Consider the following 25,913-nt stretch of genomic DNA (forward strand, 5'->3'; position numbering starts at 1 on the left):
TGTTGAATGCTTTGGTACAGCTTGCTTTACATGTTCAAGAATACATTCCTTTTCCTTTAAAATTGTTCCTGCAGTCAAGGGATTCAATATAAACACACCTGGCACATCACTCAGCTTCTCCCCTCTCTCCACTCTCTTAATTTTGTTCACTTTGGTTTCCATTTTAATTGCATGCCTTTTTCTGCTGCTATCACTACCTCTCCCACTGCTTTTCTATTTCTGAGACATGTTGGAGGAAATAATCAAGTCTACATGACGAAAATCACAATTGACGTTACTTGTGATGATAACAACAATGCTCCGGGCTTCCAAGCAGGGGGAAGGCAGGAGCGCATGGTTGCCATCTGTTGCGGACCACGGACTTTTACTTGGTGCACGGTTTGTATTTAATTGCTTCCCCCCCCCCCCTCTGGAATTTTTTTTTTTTTTTGTATCTGCAGATTTTTTGTAAGTTGATCCTTTGTAAGTAGGGTCTGATTGTACATCCCATGTGGTCTAGTGGCAGGCAACGAATAGCAAGGCCTGAAGCAGGTAGGGAACAACCACAAAAGCCACCATGTGGGCCGCCATAACAACTATCTGAGAAAAGCTTTTCACAACATGGTTGCCAGGCAGAAACTGGGAACAACTGGGGGGGGTCTCGCGGATGCTTGGTGAACTACCAAGCCAGACAGCACAACGCCACTGGGCTATTCCCACCCAGGCGGATGAAAATGTTTGCACAACCTTAACTTTCACCCAGATACTGTACAAGCATTTTGTCCAGGTAAAAACGAAAAATATACATTGAATGGTTTAATACAGCCAGATCACAGTGTCCGGGTAATGGATTGTTCAGATAATGGACATCCGGACAATTGAAAGATTACTGTATTACAAAACTTTTTTTTTATCTTAAATGTGCAGTCTCCTCAAAGTTTAGGAATACCAGAACATGGGAGGAGAGAGAGAGTGATAGAAAGTAGTGGATGGGTATCATATTGTATCATCATATCGCTTATAAAGGCTCCAGCTCTCCCCGACACACTGCGCTCAAGCATTCAGCATTATTTCGCATTCTACTTGTAATACCACTACGGTTCGTATGCACCCACTTATCACAAATACTGCATGAGCAGTTACGTACCACACCCTTGTAGCAAACTGCCATGTCCCCACTCCCTCTGCTTTGACAGTGCTACCACCAGGCTTAGGTTTCATTACTTTTGTTTTATCTACATCTACTCTCAGACCCTTGTGCCCCACTCTGTCTCTTCATTTCCTAAATCTTTCCTCTGTCTCCCTTTCATTCTCTGCAATCAACACCAAGTCATCAGTGTATGACATCTCCCATGTGAGTCCATTTCTGGTCACATGAGAGAGCTTCAAGCACCATAACATACACTAAGGGGCTCAAGACTGACCTCTGATGCATACCAACATTCACGGGAAACTCGTCACTCAAATCTCCCAACATTCACGGGAAACTCGTCACTCAAATCTCCATTCACTCTCACCTGGGTGTGAGGACCCACATACATAGCCATAACTGCCCTGACCAGGCACTCCTCAATCCCAAGCTTTCTCATGGCCCATTTCACCACCTCCCTAGGGACTGTCCAGTGCCTTCTCCTAATCATTAATGATGTAGTAAAACCGTAAACTTAAAATTTCATTCCTTATTAATTTTCTGTTTCATGATTGCATAGTTTCAGCTAATGATTGAATTCATTATAGATTTTATTGCACACCTGAGAGTTTAAGTGAGTACAGATAGATATTTATATTTCCACACAGATCCCTGTTTACCAGCGTGGAGGTAGCATAGTGCCTAAGAAGGAGCGAGTACGTCGGGCATCTTCACTGATGCGGCACGACCCCTACACATTTGTGGTGGCCCTTGACTCTGAGGGTCGTGCTCAGGGCTCTTTGTACATTGATGATGAGCACACCTTCCTGTACCGCCAGGTAAGGTGTAATGGTAAACATGTCTCTATATGATCCTAAACAGTGCTTCTCTATTGGACCTCAGTGTAGTACATATGTGACTCATGCATGCTTCATTGTTATGGAAGGAACTAGACCTAAATTGTCTTAGTAATAAGAACCATATTGTGATATAACCTTCATGAGTCAGTTTGAAGAATGTTCTCCCCTGCCCTTCTTGGTTTTTGGTCTGACAGACCCAAAAGAGAAAACTGTAGTCTGTCATGCTGTTGTCTGTTATAAATATTGTCAGATTCAGTTATACATATTCTTTGTTCAAGGGATGCACAGACCACATGTTGGCATCAATTTTGTGCAGCCAATTTTTACCCTTTTTTTCATCTTGCTTTTGCCCTGGACCACTTTGTGTGTTGATAAATGTATCCTGTTCCATTTCTCTCAGCACCCTAATCATATTTGTTGTGTGACCGTACCCTCACATGTCCCAGTACCCTTTGATCTATTGATTTCCTCTTGATTATTTGTGTAAGTATATCAGTATTTTTAATCATCTCTAGTTTTGCACCTCACATATTCTTTCCAGTCCCATTTCCACTGCACTTACTTTAGACCTTCGAAGTTATATGAAAACCATTGTCTCTTATCCATATGCTAATGTGGACACTGGTACACCATCATGGAGTTCATCTGCAGCCAATATTCTGGTTTCCTGTATGTGTTAAAGTCTTCATAGCATCAGTTACCTTCCTTCCTAGTCAGTCTTCTCAGTGCATCCTGTCTTTTCTTGCCATTTTCATTCACAACACTCTCATCTTAAATGTCGGGACCGGCTGCCTGGCCCCGGGCTTCTGCGCTTCTTGTGGGGCAGCGTGGGATTGGATGTTGGATGGATGGATGGACTTCATTTTATTTTATTCTGTTCACCATTATATTGTAGTTTGAATAGCTGTCTCTGATCTGCTTTCACTAGCTATCATAGCTACTCACAAGCATTTGCAAAACTGAACCATTTTGCAAAGATTCTGTTTACAGTCAACAGGCACTTCATATAATATGGAACCATCAGATTTGTAATAGTCCATCAGTCATCATCTGTCCATTTATGTTCCCTTTGGTTTTTCCTGTTGTTTTAGCCTCTTTCATAAATCCATTCATCTAATGCAAGGGTCAGGGAACTTTTTCAGGGTATTACCCAAAAATTTATATGAGTAAAATGCAATTACCCCCATCTTGGGGGGGGGGGGGTCACGTCTGTGTACACATCTGTCAATAGTACGGCGGCGAAGCAACAAGTATCATGATACATGATACAATGTTTTACATCTTCTTCATCAAAACATATGTCATTTACCAGTACAGGTATTTGAAAAATCTGTAATTTCGAGTATACCGTACGCATTGCCTCTCATACCGCATGCATAACCCCCCCAGATTTTTAGTTTTACTCCATTTGAGGTAATTTACCCCTGTTCCCCAACTCCTGATTTAATGGTAGTATTATTGTTGCATATACTGTATATACACTACAATCCATGATATCCGATATCCAGGATTATTAGGCAACTGGAAAATTAATGGACTGGCAAAAATATCAGTAAAAATATAATAGCATGCATCACTTTGAATGCCCACCTCTCCATGGGTTAATCACATATCGCTTGAGACTGGGTGAAGTCAAGCGAAGTGAAGTGAAAACTCCTTGTTAATCTCATTCTCAGACTTCTCCCCTCTCTTTCCCCTCCTCTAATTTGGTCATTTTCCACACCTTCACAGTCCTCACCCTTCAGTAACAAATCAGTCTTCTTACCGTTGCCTCAGTAGATAAACTCTCTGATTGTTTTGGTTTGATAGATGGTGAATTCTACACTCTGTGATGTCTAAAATCCAAACTTAATTTTGTTGTGCTTCAAACAGAAGCTGGACATATGCAAAGTTTGAAAGAGGTGAACATTATGAGACACTGATGACAAAACACAAAGTATGAAATTCCACGATTTATAGCGTAAAGTCCCAGTGACCCAAAATCAAGGAATTTTTCCTTGAAAAGACATCCATCCATCCATCCATCCATCATCCAATCCTACGTTGCCCCATGAGGAGTGTAGGAGCCCAGGGCTAGGCAGTTGGTCCTGACATTTAAGATGAGAGTGACCAACCTCACTCATCCCTGAGTGGCATTACGTAAGCAATAAACCCCAACCACCCCTTGAATATAAACCTTCACCGGCTCAATACAATTGGAGCACAATAATTACCCACTAAACCACCAGGCGCCAAAATTTGGTTATATGGTTACCACCCAGCATAGTAAATGGTTTCCTGGTGTACAGGAAACCATTTGGCCTGTCACTCAGTGTAGAGTCACCCACAGGCAGAAGGAAGAGGAAAGAATGAAAGAATGAAAGACAGAAAAGCAAGACGAGTAAATCTGTTGAAAAAAGGCATACTCTTGATTGTCCAAAAATGTGTGATACCAGTACAGTTTTGTGCCAAACAAACTGACTCGTAACTACACACTTGTTTGCAGTATCTTACCCTACCTTGTTAAGTCCATTCTTCTGTATTAACCTGCCCCGTCCCAACCGATATTCCACCACTGACCCCCCCAATCCTGACCAATTTTGGAAAAAAAAAAATTTTGGCTCAAACCTCCGCTTTTGGTGAGAAACATCGAAAATTCATAGAGAAATCGCTCACTTGAGGTTTAAAAATACTGCATACAGGTAGCAGTACCCCTTACCTTACTGTGTTTTCTATTAGGCTGGCTCCAAAGAAAATGAGTTCTATGAGAGGGTAACTATTCCACACCACTCATAAACGGTAAGTATTTATTTATTTGGTATGAATTTATATGTAGTACGAGAGTACGGTATATTGGTTTTCACACAGTAATATAGGCAATACAGTGCTCGTCAGAAGTATCGAGCGCCCTGCGTCCCTCCTAAGAAACAAACCTTTCAACATTGAAAAAACATATAAATAATGCATTTTATTTATCTTTAGTGCTTCGTAGGGTAGCCTTTACTCTTCTTCACGGACCTGAGACATCTTGGAAGTGAAAGGACGAGGCTCCTGAGGTGCTGGAGGGGTATTTTGTTCCAGGAGTCACGAATAGCAGCTTCCAGCTTAGGCAGAGAGCTCATATCCTTCCCTTGGAGACTCTTCTGTACGAGGTACCAGAGGTTTTAAATCGGGTTGAGGTCTCGGCTATTTCCTGGCCAGTCTTTCATGAATGATACCTCGCAGTCATGAAGCCAATTGGTGACCGATTTGGCCTTGTGAGCAGGTGCACCGTCCTGCTGAAACACTCTTGCACCTGTTAGCCAGAAGGAGTCTGGTAAATGATCACACAGAAGCTCCAGGTAAACATCTTGATTCACTCTTAAGTTCTTGGGAAGTACAACAAGCTTCCCCAAACCCTTCCCTGAGAAACAACCCCATACCATGAGTGAATCAGGATGTTTAACAGTACTTTCCACATACCGTGGGTCAAGTGGGTCACTACCTTTGCGCCAGTACACACATGCTCCTCTGTTACAGGTGACACTAAACGTTGCTTCATCAGACCACAACACTGACAACCATTGCTCCTCACCCCAGTTTAGATATTTATTAGCAAAGGCAAGCCTACGAAGTCGCTGGTTCTTTGCGAGAAGAGGCTTTCTCACAGGCCTGTGACTTGTGTAATCAAGTTCATGGACCCTACAAGACACTGTTCTCACAGACACCTCACCAAACACTTCCGGGTTGCTCTCCTTTATTTTCCTTGCACTCATACGAGGATTAAACTCCACTTCTCGTTTTAAAATATTAACAGACCTTGGGGAAGTTTTCTTAGGCCTACCAGACCGCGGTTTCTTTGTGGGAACTTCACCACTGTTTTCCACTCAAAACCGCGTGCACCACCGACGCACTGTCGATCGAGCCACACCAACCAATTCACTAATTTCCTTTGTCTGGTGGCCTGCCTCCTTTAGCCCCTAAAACGAGGCCATGGACAGCCAACCCCCCCCAGGTGGCGGGGTTGGATCGCGTTCTGAGTACCTGTAGGAAAATATTAGCCAAAAATCAGAGATTAATCCTAGAACATTATACTTGGTATGGCAGATAGTACTTACATTCAGCTTTCTCCAGAGACAGGTGTTGAGCCTTCGTGGACTACCCAAGGACTTGTGGAGACTTGCAAAGTTGGGTAACAAAATCTTCACTTTCACACCTCCAGCAACCCGATTTCTCCTCTACCACAGCCTCATTCTGTCACAGTAAACTTTATACTACAACGTACAGGTAGATTGGAATCCATATTTGTACAATAAGCACTGAAAATAAGGCTAAAATCAACGAAGTGTACGGCTGACATGCAGCGCAGCGGCGGTCTTCCCGTCACTCAACATTTCCATTTTCACAGCTAAAAACACGTATAGTACATTATTTTCAATTATAGTACTTCCCAAAAGATCACCGTGGCGCGCTTTTATTCTGCCTTACGCCCGTCACTTTATTCTCGTTCCTGTCGGCCGCTCACACTGACTCGGAAGAGCTAGAACTCACCATAATGTCACTTTGAAAGCCTGCGGTAAACTGACGTTAAACAGGGGCAAACCGCATGAAAAAAAACTAGTGTGACAACTGGGGAAACAAGCATTTCCTATTAGCATAAACTGCTTGTGAGAGAAGAGTGCAGATTTACAGTTCTGAGCAGTCAGAGTGCTGCCATATATCACAGCCAGGTTGGCCGGGCCGTGGGGGGGGGAGAATGCGATACTTGGCAACAACGAAGGTCAGTAGTACAAAGGTCAAGTATGCTAATTGTAGCTAAAGGGTGGTGGTACTGATAGACAATACCAGCTGGAACATCCTTGCCTGCGTTTATTCAAAATTAACTTGAATCGCAAACGCGACGATCCGCCGTTATGTCCTTTTTGGCGATTGTCACAAAAGCGACGATCCGCGTTTAAAGGGTTAGAGCAATGATCTGGGATATGATTTCTCTTGATAGTTCACGGGTAGGTGCCATAACAAGGTGGCGAAAGCCAAAACACTGCGGGACACTTGGTAAAAAATGGCGCAGAAAGAGAGGGAGACGCGGCGGAGTTCCTCTCTCTCAGGCAGCCCGTGGGCAACTGAGGTGGGAACCAACCAGCGCATCGGAAGGCCTCTGGCTACTGTAACGTCATGCTAGCGCCGCAAACTTGTGACTCAATTTTTACCCCAAAAAATGGGTGATTCTTTTTTGGCCATAAGTATTGCGTGCCCGGCGGTAGGCGCTCGATAATTTTGACGAGCACTGTATAAGCATTGTTTCATTCACCAAACATAACATACCTGACCTTTTTTGGCAACATTACCTGGTCATCATTTCTGACTGTTTCTTCCTCTAATGCTACGTAAACTTTGTCCTCCACATTGTCATCGATTAGGGAATCACTCTGGCCTTAAATTCGTACCGTGGCACGACATGTCTTTACTGGCCAGGTCACTGGTAACAGGTGAATAGCCGAGATAATGGCATGCGGAAGGGGAGGGAGGTCATGCGGGGTAAGGCATTTTCCCTGCCTGGCATCTTGTAGAGGAAGGTGTCCCGTGTATACGTACCAAAAATCATGCAAAATTTGAGAATTGTGCAAATTAGGGACCTTGCAATTGCTGTGCATTTATATATTCAACAGGAGTCACAGTGACAAAACGTGTGGACGTATATATTCGTCAGCGGGAGTCGGTGGGTTAAATGTTATCCATTATTTTACTAATAAAAACATTTAAAAAGGAATTAAAATCTTGAACATTTATTAGTAAAGTGATGATATGGGAATAATGTAGTACTGAACAGTAGAATTATTGCATCACATAAGTTATGTACTGTGTTTGGCCATGGCCCACCCGTCTATTTCTTCCCCTTCTTGACTACTGTCACTCCACCCCTCACTCACCACTCGGCTGTTTTGCAGGTGATTAAATAATTCCTGTATGTAGGAACTGCAAACACAGTAACTTTGTCCAACAGGCAAACTCTCATTTCTGTCATCTAGATTTTTTCTTCTGTGCCAGTGCAGATGTGTTCTAAGATGACTTGTTTTCATTTTTGTTTTTGAAGGCTCCAACATGCTTGCATGCGTCAGCCTTGGTCACCTAAGGCAGCTTTCCATACTGCTTAATCTATGGCAGCCTCCCTGTTCAGTCCTTTAACCCTAAGGTCATACTTAATGACCTCGTCCCACGTCTTTTTCTATCTACCCCTCATAGCCCCACCTCCAGTATTAACCCATCTCACCTTCTGCACCCAATTATCATCCCCCATCCTCTCCACATGCCCAAACCATCTCAATCTCTCTCTCCCCATCACAACACCAAATACACTCCAGTCCCTCAACTCTTCCATTGTAAACCCAGCCCCTCTAGATCTTTCACAGAGGGACGCACTGCACATCCACCTTATTATTGTCATTTCAGTATGTTTGAGCCTGCGAATATCCTCTTTCTTTACTGCCCAGGTCTCACTACCATACAGTATTACACTCCTAACACATGCTGCATACGAAGATCCCTTAGCACATAGGGAGAGCCCTCTCAATGTGTACCTCATTAATTCATCTTAACCCCTAACTGTCGCCTGTCAGTCGGAACTGTCAAGGAGTCGGTGGCTGGGTGGTGCTGGGCGTTGGTCGGGACTGTACTCGTTTTCGTGCCACACCTTGAAGTGGCTGCCATTTTATCTCGTCACCAAAAGCTAAGGAGAGACTCCCGCCAGCCGAGCCAACCATACCTCAGTCGTCTCTGTTACTTTGTTAGGTGTAAAAAATTTTTTTTTTTTTTTTTTTTTTTTTTTTTTTTTTTTTTTTTTTTTAACCCATCTCGTCCAATTCCGTTCCTGCCTCACGTGGACTTTAGCCTCATCTACCCCTGCCAAGCCTCTTTCCAAGGATACTAGGAAAGGATGCAATGATAGTGCCATAGGGCGTACCTTGGACACTGCTGTGTCTAGTTTATCTAGTAATGGAGAAGTTATCACGTTGAGAGCAGAGCCAAAATCGAGGCTGCATGCTAATGCACGAATACAGCCTACCTCTCAGCCAAAAATTACTCCTCTTCATTGTGTCATTACTCATTGATGCAATGACCTACAGAACTGGGGATACTTTCACTTGCAAGAAGAAGAGTTGGTGAGTAATCTGGTCTTTAATTTTTTCCCTTACTGCTATAGTTTCTGAGAGATTAAAGTTTGAAAACAGGCTATTTTTGGAAAAATACCCATAGTGAGAGAACAATGGTGCTATAAATAGCCTGGCGTGGAGGGGTTAAAATGCATTTGCACAGGCAGAGAAGAGAAAATCTAGTTGATAGGAATGAACGTTTGCTTTGTTGGACAAAGAAACTGTGCTTGAAATTCCTACATGATTATTTTCTGCACCCAGGGGGATGAGGGTGGGTTCATGGAATGTGGGAAGTTTGAGGGGAAGAGCGGGGGAAGTCGTTGAGGCATTCAGTAGGAGGTGGGTAGATGTGGCGTGTTTGCAGGAAGTCTGGTACAGGGGTGGATCAGCCAGAAAGATTGTTGGGAAGGACTGTTGCTATAAGTTATTTTGACAGGGGGAGACAGACGGATATGGGGGTGTTGGTGTGATGGTTGCGGAGAAATGGGTGGAATATGAGTGTTAAAAGAGTAAGCAGTAGGATATTGGTAGTGAAAATTCTTGTCGGGAGAAAGATAGCTGCAGTTATATCGGCATATGCTCCACAGGCAGGATTGGATGAAGCAGAGAAAGATAGATTTTGGGATGATTTAATACATGTAATAGGTGGTATGCGGGATAATGAGATAGTGGTTTTGGGAGGGGACTTAAATGATCATGTAGGTGAAGCAGCACAAGGCTATGAAGGAGTACATGGGAGATGTGCGTATAGTATAAGGAATGCAAAAGGGGAAAGGATACTTGAGTTTGGGGAGGCAATGGACATGATTGTGTGCATCACATATTTTAGGAGAGTAGGTTAATTACATGTAAGTCTGGGGGAAATAGCAGTCAGATGGATTATTTTCTGGTTAGGAGGGCTGATAGGAGGTTATTCAGGGATGTTAAAGTTATAGGAAGTGAGGAGTGTGTGCAGTAGCACAAACTATTGATTTGTGATATGGTGCTTAAAGAACGAGTGATGAAAAAGAGGACTATGTACCTAGGAGGAAAATATGGAAGCTGAAAAACCAAGTAGTAAGGGATGCCTTCTATAGTGAGATGAGGAGAGTGATGACTGAACAGGGAGCTGTAGACAGAGGCATTAATGAACAGTACAGAGCCCTCAAGAACAATCTCTTGAGAGTTACTGATGTAACATGCAGTTGGACAAGAGGACCACCAAGACATAAAGTAACTTAGTGGTGGGATGAGAGTGTAGAAGCTGCAGTTAAGGAGAAAAGAAGACTTTTCCGGGAATGGAAGAAGGGTGGTAGCAAGGAGGAATACTTGGCTGCCAAGCGTAGGGCTAGAAGAGAGGTATACAGGGCGAGGTCTGAGTCACAAAGACTTTTACTTGATAACCTAAATCATGGGGAAAGAAAAAATATGATATTTAAGGTGGCAAATCAGATGTAGAGGGATAATCGGGATATTATAAGTGAGCAGTGTGTGAAGAATGATGAAGGAAGAGTAGTGGTGAACAGTGAGGATATTAAAGATGCATGGAGAGAGCATTATAGTCGGTTGTTGAATGAGGAGTTTGACTGGGAAAGGGAAGGTTTGGAGCCAGCAGATCCAGTGTTTGGCCCTTGGCCTTTGATTGATGCTGCTACTGTGAGTGAGGCAATAGGCAGGATGAAGGTGGGGAAGGCAGCAGGTGTGTTTGGGTTGACTGCCGAAATGTTGAAGGCCTCAGGAGATATAGGGGTGAGGTTAGTCACTGACCTGATAAATATGATTATTTATGAGTGTGTTGTCCCAGATGATTGGCTGAAGATTGTAATTGAAAATGTGTACAAAGGGAAGGGTGATGCCTTGGCATGAGGAAATTATAGAGGTATAAAGCTTTTAGATCAGATAATGAAGGTAATGGAGAGAGTTTTAGAAGGTATGATTAGAGAAAGAGTGAATATTGATGAGATGCAGTTTGGGTTTATGCCAGGTAGGGGGACCACTGATGCCATATTCATTGTTTGACAGCTTCAGGAAAAATATATTGGTAGGAGATGGGATCTGTATTTTGTTTTTGTTGATTTGGAAAAGGCCTTTGACAGAGTCCCTAGAGAGGTGGTGAAGTGGGCAATGAGAAAGCTTGGCTTGGAGGAGTGGCTGGTTAGGGTGGTTATGGATATGTATGTGGGTGCTAGCACCCAGGTAAGAGTGAATGGAGATTTGAGTGATGAGTTTTCCGTGAATGTTGGTGTGCATCAGGGGTCAGTTTTGAGTCCCATGTTGTTTATCATGGTACTTTCATGGTACTTGAAGCCCTCTCACGTGACTTTAGAAATGGACTCCCGTGGGAGATGTTGTATGCTGATGATTTGGTGTTGATTGCAGAGAATGAAAGGGAGGCAGAGGAATGGTTTAGGAAGTTGAGAGATGGTATGGGGCACAAGGGCTTAAGGGTAAATGCAGATAAAACAAAAGTGATGATATCTAGAGTTGGTGGCGGTATTGTCAAAGACAAGGGAGAATGGCCATGTGCAGTTTGCCACAAGGGTGTGGGAAGTAATTCTCTCTTGTGCGGTGTTTGTGATAAATGGGTGCACAAGAGATGTAGTGGTATCAGAGGTAGACTGCGAGATAATGCTGATTATATGTGTACGGCATGTCGGGGAGAGCAGGTGGAGATTGTCAGGCGTGAAAGGATTGAACTTGCTGGTGAATCTCTTGAGTGTGTGGAAGAGTTTTTTTATTTGGGAGACATGTTGTGTGCTGGAGGTGGTGATGGAGCTAGCTCTGTGGCTAGGGTGAGAAGTGGTTGGAAGAAGTTCAGGGAGCTCTTGCCTCTTGTGACATTGAGAGGGCTCTCCCTATGTACTGAGGGGTCTTTGTATGCAGCATGTGTTAGGAGTGTAATGCTGTATGGTAGTGAGACCTGGGCAGTAAAGGAGGAGGATATTCATTGGCTCAGACGTACAGAAATGACAATGATTAGGTGGATGTGTAGTGCATCCCTGCGTGCAAGGTCCGGGGGAGCTAAGTTTACAATGGAAGAGTTGAGAGGTAGGATGGGACTGGAGTGTATTGGTGTTGTGATGAGGAGAGGTAGATTGAGATGGTTTGGACATGTGGAGAGGATGGGGGATGATAATTGGGTGAAGAAGGTGAGAAGTGTTAATATTGGGGGTGGGGTTATGAGGGGTAGACTGAGAAAGACATAGGACGAGGTCATTAAGTGTGACCTCAGGGTTAAGGGACTGAACAGGGAGGCTGCAATGGATCGTGCAGCGTGTAAAGCCGCCATTAGGTGACCAAGGCCGACGCATGCAAGCATGTTGGAGCCTTTAAAAACGAAACGAGACGAAAGCAGTCAAGTGGTGAGTGAGTGGTCGAGTGACAGCGCTCAGATAGAGAAGATGTAGACGGAAGCACCATGTATGAACATGTGAATCTAATAATTGTATGGTACATCACAATATTTCTTTCAGTACCATCAGTTCACCAATAAATCGTATCATTTGTAAATATTTGTAAAGACAGCAACATGCTTGCATGTGTTGGCCTTGGTCACCTAATGGCAGCTGTCCATGCTGCCCTGATCTCTGGCAGTCTCCTTATTTAGTCTCTTATCGCTGAAGTCACATTTTGTGACCGCATCCCAGATATCTTTCAGTCTTCCTTAACTGACCAGGTCTCACAGCCATACAGCATGACTGTCCTAACACATTCCACATACAAAGATCCCTTAGCACACAGGGAAAGCCCGCTCAGTGTTAAGAGAGGCAACAGCTCCCTAAACTTGCTCCAGCCACTCTTTGTCCCAGCTCCAGCGCCACCTCCAGTACACGTTTAGCAGTCTCATGTTCTCTACCAGCAACATCACTTTCTTCTGTTGCTTCAGCCCCCTAGCAGTATATACACCCTGAACAGCATGCTTAGGACCCATTTTTCACTGGGATAAAGAATAGAGTTGTTAATCTATCTATCTATTGCCAGACGCCTCAATCTCGTTTGGGGTGGCCACAAACAAATCGCATCGAAGTCGCCCTGTCCCCTGCCATTTCACTGCCCTGCTCCCAACTCACACCCCCCTCTCTCATATACCTCTCCACCCCATCCCTCCATCTCACCCTCGGCCTCCCCCTCCCTCTTCCCCCCTTCACCTCACTCACATACACTCTCTTCGTCAGTCTTTCACCCTCCATCCTCTCCACATGGCCAAACCACCTCAGTGTGTGCCTCATAACTCTTCCTATCACATCCACATCAACACCACAACGCTTCTTTATATCCTCATTTGTCAGCCTGTCTCACCATGTGACTCCACAGGCTCCTCTTAAATAACTAATTTCCACTGCTCTCACTCTTGACTTGTGTCCTTCCAACAACGTCCAAGCTTCACTTCCGTACGTTAGAGTTGGTATCACAATACTGTCATGTAGTAACTTTTTCACTTCCATGCTCACTTCCCTGTTTCTTATCACTGCTTTCAAGGAACCAGCAACCTTTCTTCCCTGCTGTACCCTTTCAAGCACTTCACCCTCCAAACCTCCATCCTTACTCATCACACTACCCAAGTACTTAAACGTACTCACATTTTCCAGTTCCTCACCATCCAACCTCGCTGTACATTCACTGACTTCACCTCACTCAAAGACAATCACTTTACTCTTCCCTACATTCACCTTTAGATTCCGTTTCTTGCACACTCTCTCAAACTCATCCACCAAGCCTTGCAGCTCCCCTTCCTCTTCACTCGACAACACAGTATCATCTGCAAACAACAGTACAGGGAGTTTCCAAACACTATCCTCTCTCACCAGGGCCACTCCAACTTCCACTACCCTACCTTGTACCTCTTTTATTACCCCATCCATGTACAGATTGAACAACCCTGTAGACATGACACATCCTTGTTTCAAACCGACTTTCAAAGAGAAAAATTCACTTAGTTCACCATCCACATGCACTGCAGCCTTTGCACCATCGTACATACTCTTCACAGCATTCAACAACTTCCCATCTACTCCATATATTCTTAACACTTTCCACAATCCTTGTCTATCCACCCTGTCATATGCTTTCTCCAAATCCATGAAAGCCGCATACAACTTCTTTCCCTTCTCTAGAAACTTTTCCACTAAAGATCTAAGAATGAATATCTGATCTACACAACCTCTTCCCATCCTAAAGCCTCCCTGTTCTTCTCCAACTAATTTCTCTGTTCTTTCTCTAACTCTGTCAATAAGTATCCTACCATACACTTTTCCTATTATACTAAGAAGACAAATGCCCTTATGATTACCACACACTTCTTTTTCCCCTTTTCCTTTGTACAAGGGAATAATTATACCTGACTTCCAATCCTCCGGGACTCTGCCTTCCTCCCAGGCCAATCTGCACATCTTCCACATCCATTCTACTACTATCTCTCCCCCATGCTTCAGCATTTCACCACACACTCCATCAATTCCTGGGGCTTTCCCCGATTTAACTTTCTTCATTGCTTCCACAACTTCTATCCTACTGATTTCTTCCTGTCTTCTCACCTCCCTCCTTCTCCCAGCCATTCCCCAGCCACTTATACTCGCATTACTTCCATCCTCTACGTTCAACAATTCCTTAAAGTGTTCTCTCCATCTGCTCACTTTTTCTCCCTTCTCCACTAGTAATCTACCATTTTTATCTTTCACTCCCCTGCTAACTTCATTTCCACCCTGTCTAACTCTTTTCACCTCTCTCCAGAACATTTTCTTACAGTCCCTCCAGGTTACACTCAAATTCCTTCCAAATTCCTCATCCACTCTCTTCTTACTCTCTCTTACTAATCTTTTCACCTCTCTCTTTCTTTCTACATATAACTCAGAATGCACAACCCATGAGGTGAACTGAAAGAGAATGAGTGCAGTGGCATATGATTGGGTTCCCTCTTTGAACGGCCAATAGGATAGGGAGAAAAAGGATTTATTGGCAGATAATAAGGGATGCTACCCTAGGAACCAATCACAAGCAAGCTTTCATTACGAGAAAAGAGTGGGAGATTTGTGAAATACTGGGTGCTGTAGAGAGCTGATGCCCTGTGCTGAACAGCTCATATCCATACAGGGTAACTGCACAGTTTAACTGTATTGGAGAGTACTTATCATGAAACACATGCAAAAAAGTCACTTATGAACCATTAGGAGCAGCTGATTTTGTGGGAAAAATAGGAAATATCTTCCTATGAATTTGTGAACAATGTCCCAGAAAAATACGTGAAGATGTGATCCAGCGAATACTGGGAGTTGACTATACATATACACACAAAAAACTCAAGTTAATACTAATTATACCTATTCTTTCAGTAGCAACGTGGGTGCAACTTACACAATTTCCCTCGGTTGCTGTGTAGCGCATCCAGGATTCTGAGGCTTGTATGATGTGTGAATGACTATGACTCATCACTGGACATGCTGTTGATAATTCCCTCATGTTCATACATTCTTTTTCTGTGTTTCAGGTTCCTGCTTCACACCATTCTTAGGTGGAAGAAGATGGTTAGAATGATGATAACTGTTTAGTAAATTATACCAGCTGCAATATGTGGCCCTCTTCATTTTGTTATTTGCTTTGCCTCTCCCATAGGGACAGTTCCTGTATCTTGGGTTATGGTATGAAGGTGGGGTTCTGAAAGTTAAGAAGGTGGACCCACGAGGCAAATACCACACTGATTCGTGGCTGGAGAGAGTGGTGGTGTTGGGGCTTGCACATCGGCCCACTAAGGTCACTCTGTCGTCTGCATGTAAGTACACAGTACATCACACACAGGAGTAATTTATTTTGTGGTTTGTTGGGCTTTTCAGTTTAGACCTTTAAGGTGTTGAGACCGGTCACTTTTCTTTGGGTGGCATTTTGTGAGCAATATATCAAATTGTCTGTTGGATTTAAACTTTTATGGGCCACATCATGTTGCAGTGTCTTACCCTACTAGATCAACATACATCCATTTGTTGGCAATACAGTACCCGGGTATGCTTACTGTACAGCATAGTATAGGGTTTCAGTTGTTATCAGAACTGTTTGGCATCTCACTTTGTGTGGAGTCACCTATAGGTAGCACTACATTCATCAATATAATGGCAACTAAAAATTCTGCTTTAATTTTTATATTTTCTTACATTAGTTGATGAATTGTTGCATGTTGCAGTGGTACTTAAGATGACTTGCATGTAGAATAGTTACATATTTGACAACTAGAGTTTCAAACATTACCTTATGTATAGGTTCCAATGACTGTTTCTGTGTAAGCAAGCAGATGTTTCTTGCTTAGTTGTTATGATTCAAATGCAGCCAGAATGTCATGAATTGGCAGTGGCTGCGGCCTCATGCCGAATTTGCTGAGAAGACTGATTTATGTGTACACGGCTGATGACTTCTTAACTCAGCATAGTCATGGCATTGGGTTACACACAGGGGAAACTCTCTCATGTTTCTGTAAGTGATTTTAGGAGAGAGGGATCTGCTAGACTCAGGGAGAGTAACACAACCCTATCCCAATAAAGCATCCAGTAGTGATACGGAGTCTTTAACCCCTTAACCGCGGGGCGTCACTTTCGTGACGCTTGGGAGCAAGGGATCATACCGCGGGGCGTCGCTTTTGTGATTCTGTGTTATTTTGAATTCACCCGGGCTTTCAAGTGGGGGCTTGTATCATCTATCAGTACTGACAATGTCCAACACTAGTCAGCACTCCTAATCTCATCTGTACTCCCATCCATTGTTGACAATTTAGCCATTTCTCCCCGTTCTTGACTCCCCTCCCTACCCCCCCTCCATTACCCTATGCTCTCGCCTGCCCGGCCATGCTACGCTAAGTAAATCTTCCCTGGAATTTTTCACTGATTTCATCCATTGAAATAAGCCCTATGTCGTATTCTTATACCAAATAATATATACAAGAAAGAAATCAGGTAAGTGAGAGTGCCATACACCTGGAATTGGCTAATTATCACCTGACAACACCTCACGTGCACTCGTTCGCTAATTTTCGCTGTTTTTTTCCCCTTGAAATATGCCGTATAATCTATTTTCGTAATAAATATACATGTAAGGAGAGAAGGGAGAAGCCTAAGTGATATTTACATTCACCTGGAACTACCTAATTTATAATGTATTGTCTAGATTTCCTGCCAATCATATCAGTGCTACACAAAGCTGTTTCAAGATTTAACATTGGTAGCTCTGATTATATATCTCCTAAGTAGGCCTCTAATCTATTTTCGTAATAAATATACATGTAAGGAGGGAAGGGAGAATATTTACATTCACCTGGAACTACCAAATTTATAATGTATTGTCTAGATTTCCTGCCAATCATATCAGTGCTAGACTTAGCTGTTTCAAGAAGTAATATTGGTAACTCTGAATAACCCCTAAAGCAGGCCTCTAGCCTGCCCCTGCGTTATCAGTGTACTCTCATCTTCCGAAGTGAGAGGACGTATGTTTCAACTTGCTGACTTCAAGGCCTTTTTTCACCCCCATGCAAATGGCTCTGTGACCTTTACCCCCTACTAAACCTCGTGTGGAAAGAGGTAAAGGGCTGACAATTGATAAAAGAGTGACTATGATCTTTCTATTGAGTAAAACAGTGCAAGTGGAATTGTAAATAATGTGTAAATAATGTGTAAACAGCAAGTGAAAGTAATGAATGTAAATATACGTGAACAATGGAAAATAGTTTTAGTTATTTCAAGTGACAGTGCACAACACAGTGTAAATAAAATAGAAATGTAAATAACGTAAATAAAATAGAGAAAGTAAATAGAAATGTAAATGAGTAGTATTATAAGAATACGAGTATATACCCTAGGAGTAATGAAAGTGAAAGTTTCACTCTAGCATGTCTGAATGCTGTGAGTTATGAGAGTGAAGATGAAAGTGACATTCACTCTCAATGCCAGTATACAGGACGAGAAAGTGAATGCTACGTATTTTACTGAAAGAAATTGAATCCCTACAGTGACAATAAACTAATACTACTGAAGGAAACTTATGGATAAAGACTGTAGATATATATAAGTGTTATATAGTAATAGAAATATAAAGTGTGAGGGGTTTTATGAATAATAAATGACAGACTACCATGAGCGAACTAGTGCCAGTGCGACGATCAGACGCGCTCGTAATTTCCATTGCTTTCACAGTGTTTTTTTTTTTAGTATGGATCCCAAACTACTTGAAAATTGTAGAATAGTGTTTATAGTGTTTGTATCTGGCTGTGGTAATCATATTACGGGTTGTCGGGAAGTGTAAAGTGGAGACTTCGTTACCCTACTTCAGAGGTCTCCACAAGTCCTACGGTAACCGACGAAGGCTCAACAATCATTCCAGGAGAAAGCTGAAGGTATGTGCCATAAGCATATGTAATTTTATTATTCTAGGACTAATAACTGATTTTTGGCAAATATTTTTTGAGAGTCTGTCGGAGCCCAAATAACCCCGCGGCACACGCAAGTTATTGGTAAACAAGCCCGCGGTGTAGGGGTTAAGAATAACCTGGAATCCTGATGGTACATCTGTGGGTCTACATCTCGCATCTGCCTTGTGAAGTATTTTTTCATCCATTTTTAAAGATTTCTTTGTTCATTTGTAAAAATACATAGTCATCCTTTCATACTGAAAGGATGACTATCTTCACTTACAGTAAGGCAATTTTTGCGAGGGGTTATCCACATGGTGAAAATTCCCGAAGACTCGTGTGCTCCTAGTGACTTTTGTACCATGACTGTCACTATAGTGCATTTTGTTTTTACTTGATGAACTGGGCCACTCACAATACATTATGTCTTTGCTACATAAAATTTATTAAGAATGTGAAAAAATGACATCATGCCTCCTTTCAAGGAATCTGGGTTGGCTGTGGTGCAATTGATGTTTTTTTATTGACTGGAAGCTAAACCAAGTTCCAGAACCAGCAATTTTACTTCCCAACAGTTGTTGGAAGCTGTTGAGAAAAAAGAAATATGATGTGTAGTAAGATTTGGAGCAATGTAAGAGTCTCAGCATGAACTTTGACTATGTACAGTCACTGCAGAGTGACTAGTTTAAGGTGACCAGAGTCCCGCTTTTTGGACGTCCGTCCCACTTTTTTAATTGTGACAAGAATGTCTTGCTTTTTGAGCAAATTATCTTAATTGTCCCGCTTTTAGAAACGTACAATTTCATTAGATATAACATGACCTTCTTTTATGAAATTAGGATGAATTAGAAAAGTTATACACAATCCTAACCAAATGAAATACCGAATTATTAATATAAAATCTGTAATGCTCACTAGCTGGTAACTTTGGTCGACCCATTCACTGTACCGTACGGCATGTTCGGAGTTCGTAGGAGACGTTCGTGTTTGATTAGCAGCCTCAGTTTGAGGTGTAGCGCAGCAGCGGTCTCTGCCACATTAGTCAATATCTGTCTATCTATATACCTATATCTATCTATCCATATCTCTCTCTCTCTCTATATATATATATATATATGTATGTAAACACACACACACACACACACACACACACACACACACACACACACACACACGCACGCACGCACACACGCATTCCGCTTTTAGCTCCAATAAATCTGGTCACCTTAGACTAGTTGGGACAGAATATTTCCGAAATAAAAGGAATAAGTATGTGACTAGCCTTCCTCATATACTGTATAAAAAAAAATAATTATTATTCTTTGTTAGAGACATGAATGAGTCTTCCTTGCTTACTAATTAAATTAACCTCTGATATGACTACACTTGGCCATCATCCAAGCTGAAAGGGGTTAGGGATCATTGCCAGGTTAGTGTACACTATCACATTTTCATACAGTGCTCTTGGAGCCATAAGAACATGAATGCAAAAATATAATGATAGTTGACCATGATTCATTATAGTGGAGGACCTTACCATAGTGTCCAAGACCAGTCTTCCAGGATCATGGTTTGAAGGTTAATATTTTAGTTGAAATGAGGATGCTGAAGAAAATAAGCTAGGGTACACCTTGCAAAAATGTGGGCCAACTTTACAAGAGGCCAAAATCCAAGATGGCCACCACTGGGCTTTTGTGAAAATACTAAATGGCATATCTCCGCAAGTTTTTCACCCACAAATGTAGTTATGGTGTCTAAATGTATGTTATTGAGATCAAAGAATCCAAATATTATGTCAGAATTGAACATTTTTTTAATAATTTTAGTGATAGAGCTACATTTGGCCCCAAAATTACCTATAACACTTGACAAATTAACCTATTCTCTGTAAACAAAATTAAACATTGTTCTTTCTTTCTTTCCTTCATTCTTTCTTCTTCGTTCTGCCTGTGGGTGACTCTACACTGAGTGACAAGCCGAATGGTTTTCTGTACACCAGGAAACCATTTACTGTGCTGGGTGGTAACCATATAACCAAATTATGGCACTTAGTGGTTTAGTGGGTTAGTAAGGCGCTCCAATTGGATTGAGCCTGTGTAGGTTTATATCCAAGGGGTGGTTGGGGTTTATTGCTCAAATAATGCTACCCAGGGATGAGCAAAAGAGTGCATTTCCTAAGAATTCAAGCCATGTCCAGTATGTTATTGTGATATTATAAAGTTCTCTGATAAGCCTCAGCCAGCTTTTTGTCCAACTTTTGATATGACTAATTCCTCCTCAAATGACAGTATCCTCCCTTCTCATATTCTTGTGTGCTTTAAAATGCTATCACATACTGTTTCTTGTAACACCTTCTGTCACCACAACCAACAGGCAAATGTTGAACTTTCTGTTATGATCCAGTAGTACATCACAATACAGTACAGTATTATACACAGAATAATTTGTCTTACTTGGCCACCACTTTTTGTTTCTTCCTCTAGCTCAAGGGAGCCAGGTACTAGAGAGCCACTTTGAGCCATCCAGTGGGACCCAAGCCAATCGCCTAACCATACGCAAGCCGGGCGTTTCTATGAACGAGGACTTCACCATTACAATCCAATGAGGATGCCCATTTAGTATCCATGTTATATGTGTAGATGTTTTGGGGGAGGGAAGTTATTGATGAAATTGTATAAAGAAGGGAGGGTGTTTTGATTCATCCAGAACTCTCTTTTTTGTGATATTTTTTTCTTTTTAGTTGTTACATTCTTCCATGAGAGCATTACATCAGCCTTCAGTTATCATTACTGATCAGTGATATACTGTGAAAGGTAGGTATTCTGTAGGTGTAACAAAAAAGATTCAAGAGATTTTTATAGACAGTTTAGTTGACACTTAGTTTGGCTATCATTGTGTGTGGATTTATTACTGACTGTTGACATAATTTCAAATGAAATTCTATTCTGTATTATTGCTGACAAGTTGAGTGTTTTTAAAACCGAGTTGAATTTACTTGAGTATGTTTCTTTAATTTGGTCAGTACTTTATACTCATGTTCATCATAATGAACATTTTTCATAATAATGCCAAAATTTTGTCATAGTTCAGTGTTAATGTGCAAAAGCACAAGTCAGTAACCATTTATTCATCAGTGCAGTTGTTGTATAGCTGTTGATTGTAATAATGGCAGTTACAGTTGAAAAGGGTGTAGAATTTGCTTTTTCAGTTGTAAGTCACTCTTTATTCCTCATTACAGGGGTTCTTTGCATGAGGGCATCAGAGATATTGGTGTAATTTAAGCATTTTTACACAGTGACTATCCCTTTTGTAGTTGGTAACTAGGTGATGTTGTGAGCACTATTATACCACTATTGTGAAAGAGTGCATGTGAGGTTAATGAGAGTGGTATGTGGATGATAAGCTACCCAGTAATGTTTAGACACTTTTTATGTTTATTTTTATTTATTTTTTATTAATCTGTATGTGTGTGTATGTGTGGCGGTCAGCAGGGAAAACTAAGCAACAACAGTTACTCTTATGTATGTGTTATTTTTCTTGGTTTGGGGCTTGGAAAACTTGTATAGTAGAATTACCAGTACTTGTTAGTAAGAATCAGTAATTAGACTGAATATTTTATGTTGTCTGTGCCACAAAGTAATGATTGTCTCTTGTTTGAGGTTTTGTCTTTGGTAAAAGTATGATTATATGATTCCACACTAACTGACTGAAATCACAATTGATTGTTGTGCAATGGTGTTTTCAAAATACTTGAAACAAAAAGCTATCACAATGGGGTCAGTCTACCTCAAGTGCAGTCACATTTTGGTAATATGACCAAGTGCTTGATAATTTTTCCTTGGATATTCTCTAGACCAATACTGTACTTTATATATTTTTGTCTAGATATATATTTTTTACTTCTTTTTTGGTGGAAACTGACCAGAACAACAACAGTATGTGCTGGTAATCACATTATCTACTTAGCAGCACTGTTTAATTCTTAAAAAAGATTTATTTATGAGGAATAAATCTGAAAATCCATATTCAACTTAATATTACACATATACTAAGTAATTTTTTTTTAGATTAGCTTACTTAATATTTGTTTATGGTAATCTTTCCTTTTTCACTTTTCTCCCACTTACCAGAGTATATTTTGTTATACTAAGGCTCATTGATTACTGTACGGTACTTTATATTAAAGCTCACTTTATAGGCTCATCTTGCAGCACTCTGAATTGAAGGTCTGTCATAATAAATAGCATATAAAAGTATTAATTGAATGTTATTTTAATCTGCAAGTACTGTACTTTCAATGGCGAGGTTGTCTAAGTGCTGTTTTGATGATAAATGGACCCTGAATTTAATGGACTTATGGTATGTTTTTTGTAAGAACTCTTAACAGTTTTTAATATTTGGAGTTATCTAACCTTTCCTGCAGCTAATGGTGTCTGATTATACATTCCTTGTTATTACTGAAGGTAAGGTCTTGCATGGTAAAATTATTTTTATAATTAAATTTTCCTGAAGCTTCTTATCTCTACATTCGGTAATCCTAGCTTAATCTCTGAAGAGTGACAAAATTTTTTTCTTATTTAACATAATCCTGTTTAATTCTAGTCTCACATTGTGTGAACATTTCAAAGTACCAGGATGCTGGAGGGGAATGCCTTCATGCAGTGGTACAGATATAACTGGGTGATTCCTTTGCCCAGTTATACAGATGTCCCTCAACTCCCATCTTCTTCCCAAAAGGAGGGTGGTGGACTACATCTGGAGAAGGACGGCTTCAGTCTGCTGTCCATTGGGTTCTCATTGAGATGAGGTTGGAGTCACAGCTACAACAACAACAATTATCAGGGTACCAGTTTCCCGGCCAGATGGGTGCAGTAGGTAGATGTGCAAGTTCATTGTGTAATATTGATGCCCTCCCAGTAAAGTAGATAAGTGATTCAAGACTTTGTCTTTCAGAGTAGAGACTCGGAGCACTTGGTTTGTACAGAAGGTCCTTGTTGCATTTGATACACTATATATATATATATATATATATATATATATATATATAGTGGTAGGTGGGGGCGCTCACCATCCACTCACTCGATGTATTGCTGCTCTCGGGTGTCTGCCTTTTCCTCTCTTCCATCCTTCTTTCCTTCCATCCTCTTCTGCCTTTCTATCCTTCATTCTTTCCTTGTCCTTCTGCCTACGGGTGACTTTACACTCCCTCTTCTGTCTTTCTTTCCTTCATTCTTTCCTTTTCCTTCTGCCTGTGGGTGACTCTACACTGAGTGACAAGCCAAATGGTTTCCTGTACACCGGGAAACCATTTACTATGCTGGGTGGTAACCATATAACCAAATTTTGGCACCTGGTAGTTTAGTGGGTAATTATTGCGCTCCAGTCGGATTGAGCCGGTGAAGGTTTATATCCAAGGGGTGGTTGGGGTTGATTGCTCATGTAATGCCACTCAGGGATGAGAGAGGCTGGTCACTTTCATCTTAAATGTCGAGACCAACTGCCTAGTCCTGGGCACCTACGCTCCTTTTGGGGCAATGTAGGATTGGATGATTGATGGATATACAGTATATATATATATATATATATATATATATATATATATATATATATATATTTATAGTGTATATGCATACAGTATGTGTGTAATTTTTTTAAATACTTAATCCCCAGTAATTTTAGAGGAGATTCCCTATTAAATTTCTATTGATATCTGTAAGAACTGATTTGCTAGTTTCCACTCAATTTACAAGTTGTGTGGAAATATTTGATATTCTCGAAAACACACATTCTTGACATTATGTGGACCTACTGTACAAGGTATTATCATAATGAAATTGTTAGAAGTGATCAGCTACATTTTGCATAAATTAGAAACATTCAAAATATAATAAGCATTTTATCTGTGGTCTATAATTATTGTTTGATAACAGTGTGTGTTGCATGATGTGTCTATTGCTAATGTATTCTCATAATGTGGGTATGAAATAAGTTCTGTTAAAGATGTATATGGTTTTTGGAGTAGGAAGGTAGTGTCAGCTGTTAACTTTGCTCTTTATGATAGTGTTGACACAAAGGCTCCGGGGACTCACTTTGCAGAATGAAATAATTTGGTGTTAGCTGGAATAAAATACTGTACTTGAGTTGTTCCTGCCACCAGAGGGTTGATGGGCCCAGGAATGTAAAATCAAGAATTTTTCATATTTTCATATATAGTTGACCGAATAGATTTAAATGAATGCCTGTTGCCTGTCACATTCCTAGTGTTTGCAAGGAAGCACAATGCGTATGAGAAATAAAGTGGTTTTATATAAGTTGAATATCATTTGTGGCTAATTTGAAAGATGATGTTAGCACTGTGAAGGCAGTAAGAGCAAACCTGTTCTTCACATTATTATGTTTTACTGTATGACATTGGTTAGGTGGATGTGCAGTGTCCTTGAATGCGAGGCCTTAGGGGGCTAGGTTTACAATGGAAGAGCTGAGAGGAAGGATGAGACTGGAGTTGATTGGTGTTGTGATGAGAAGAGGTAGATTGAGATAGTTTAGGCATGTGGAGAGGATGAGAGGTTATAGTTGGGTGCAGAAAATGAGAAGTGTGAAATGTTGGGGGTGGGGTTGGGAGAGGCAGACCGAAAAATGTGTGGGAAGAGGTCATAGAGTGTGACCTCAGGGATAAGGAACTGAATAAGGAGGTTGCCAGAGATGGAGCAGCGTGGAAAGCGACCATTAGGTGACCAAAGCCAATGCATGCAAGCTTCTTGAAGGCTTTATGAACGAAAACGAACGCATCTTAGGACTGTACAATCATTATTGTCATCATCAAGATCATTAGTCATCAGTTGATGTTGATTGACATCCTCATCTTCGTTTTCATCAGTCAAGCTCATACATCATAATGAAACATGTATGGGCGGGTAGAATCTAAAAATAGGAGTAGGAATGAAAAAAGGTTTGAGAACCATCAAAAGAGTGCCCAGTGAAATGGGCCATGTGTCCATTCAGTCATTGTTCAAGGTTTTCAGAGTTCTTGGTTCCATCTCAAAGACAACAACAATCTCTGGAGGGTTACAGATTGGTGTGTAGCTGGACAAGGGTCCAGGTGGTGGGATGAGGGAGCAGATGCCACAGAGAAAAGAAGACTGTTTAGGGAATGGAAAAGAGATAGTGACAGGGAGGAATTATCTGGTAGGTGATCATAGAGCCTGAATGGAAATGTATGTCACAGAGATATTTACTAGATAGCTTAAATAGTGCGTAAAAGAGGAATGAGGTATTTAAGGTGGCTAAACAGGTGCTTAGAGAACACAGGGATATCATAGGTGAGCAGTGTGCAAAGAATGATGAAGAAAGTATAATGTTGAATAGTAATAATATTAAGGATGCATGGAGAGAACATTATAACTAATATAAATGAGAAGTTTGACTAGACTGGGGAAAGTTTGGAGACTGCAGATTTGGTGGTTGGCTGTTGGCCC

The 25,913-nt window shown here is 41.3% G+C and overlaps 1 protein-coding gene across 1 annotated transcript in view; it reads left to right on the forward strand.

Annotated features, from left to right (window-relative positions):
- GCS2alpha (glucosidase 2 subunit alpha) overlaps window positions 1–24,749 on the forward strand; it is a gene marked incomplete at its 5' end in the record, with an annotated part of 93,161 nt that extends 68,412 nt beyond the window's left edge. The window contains 3 exons of the mRNA XM_080268177.1: window positions 1,777–1,947; window positions 15,666–15,822; window positions 20,922–24,749. Of these exons, the coding sequence (XP_080124303.1) occupies window positions 1,777–1,947; window positions 15,666–15,822; window positions 20,922–21,043 (450 nt within the window). The remainder of the gene's footprint in view (window positions 1–1,776; window positions 1,948–15,665; window positions 15,823–20,921) is intronic.
- Between the last annotated feature and the right edge of the window lie 1,164 nt (window positions 24,750–25,913).

Source organism: Coenobita brevimanus, chromosome 26 (genome assembly GCF_032717465.1).
Source record: "Coenobita brevimanus isolate Jiangsu-jjx chromosome 26, ASM3271746v2, whole genome shotgun sequence".
In the NCBI taxonomy this organism is placed as follows: Eukaryota; Metazoa; Arthropoda; class Malacostraca; order Decapoda; family Coenobitidae; genus Coenobita; species Coenobita brevimanus.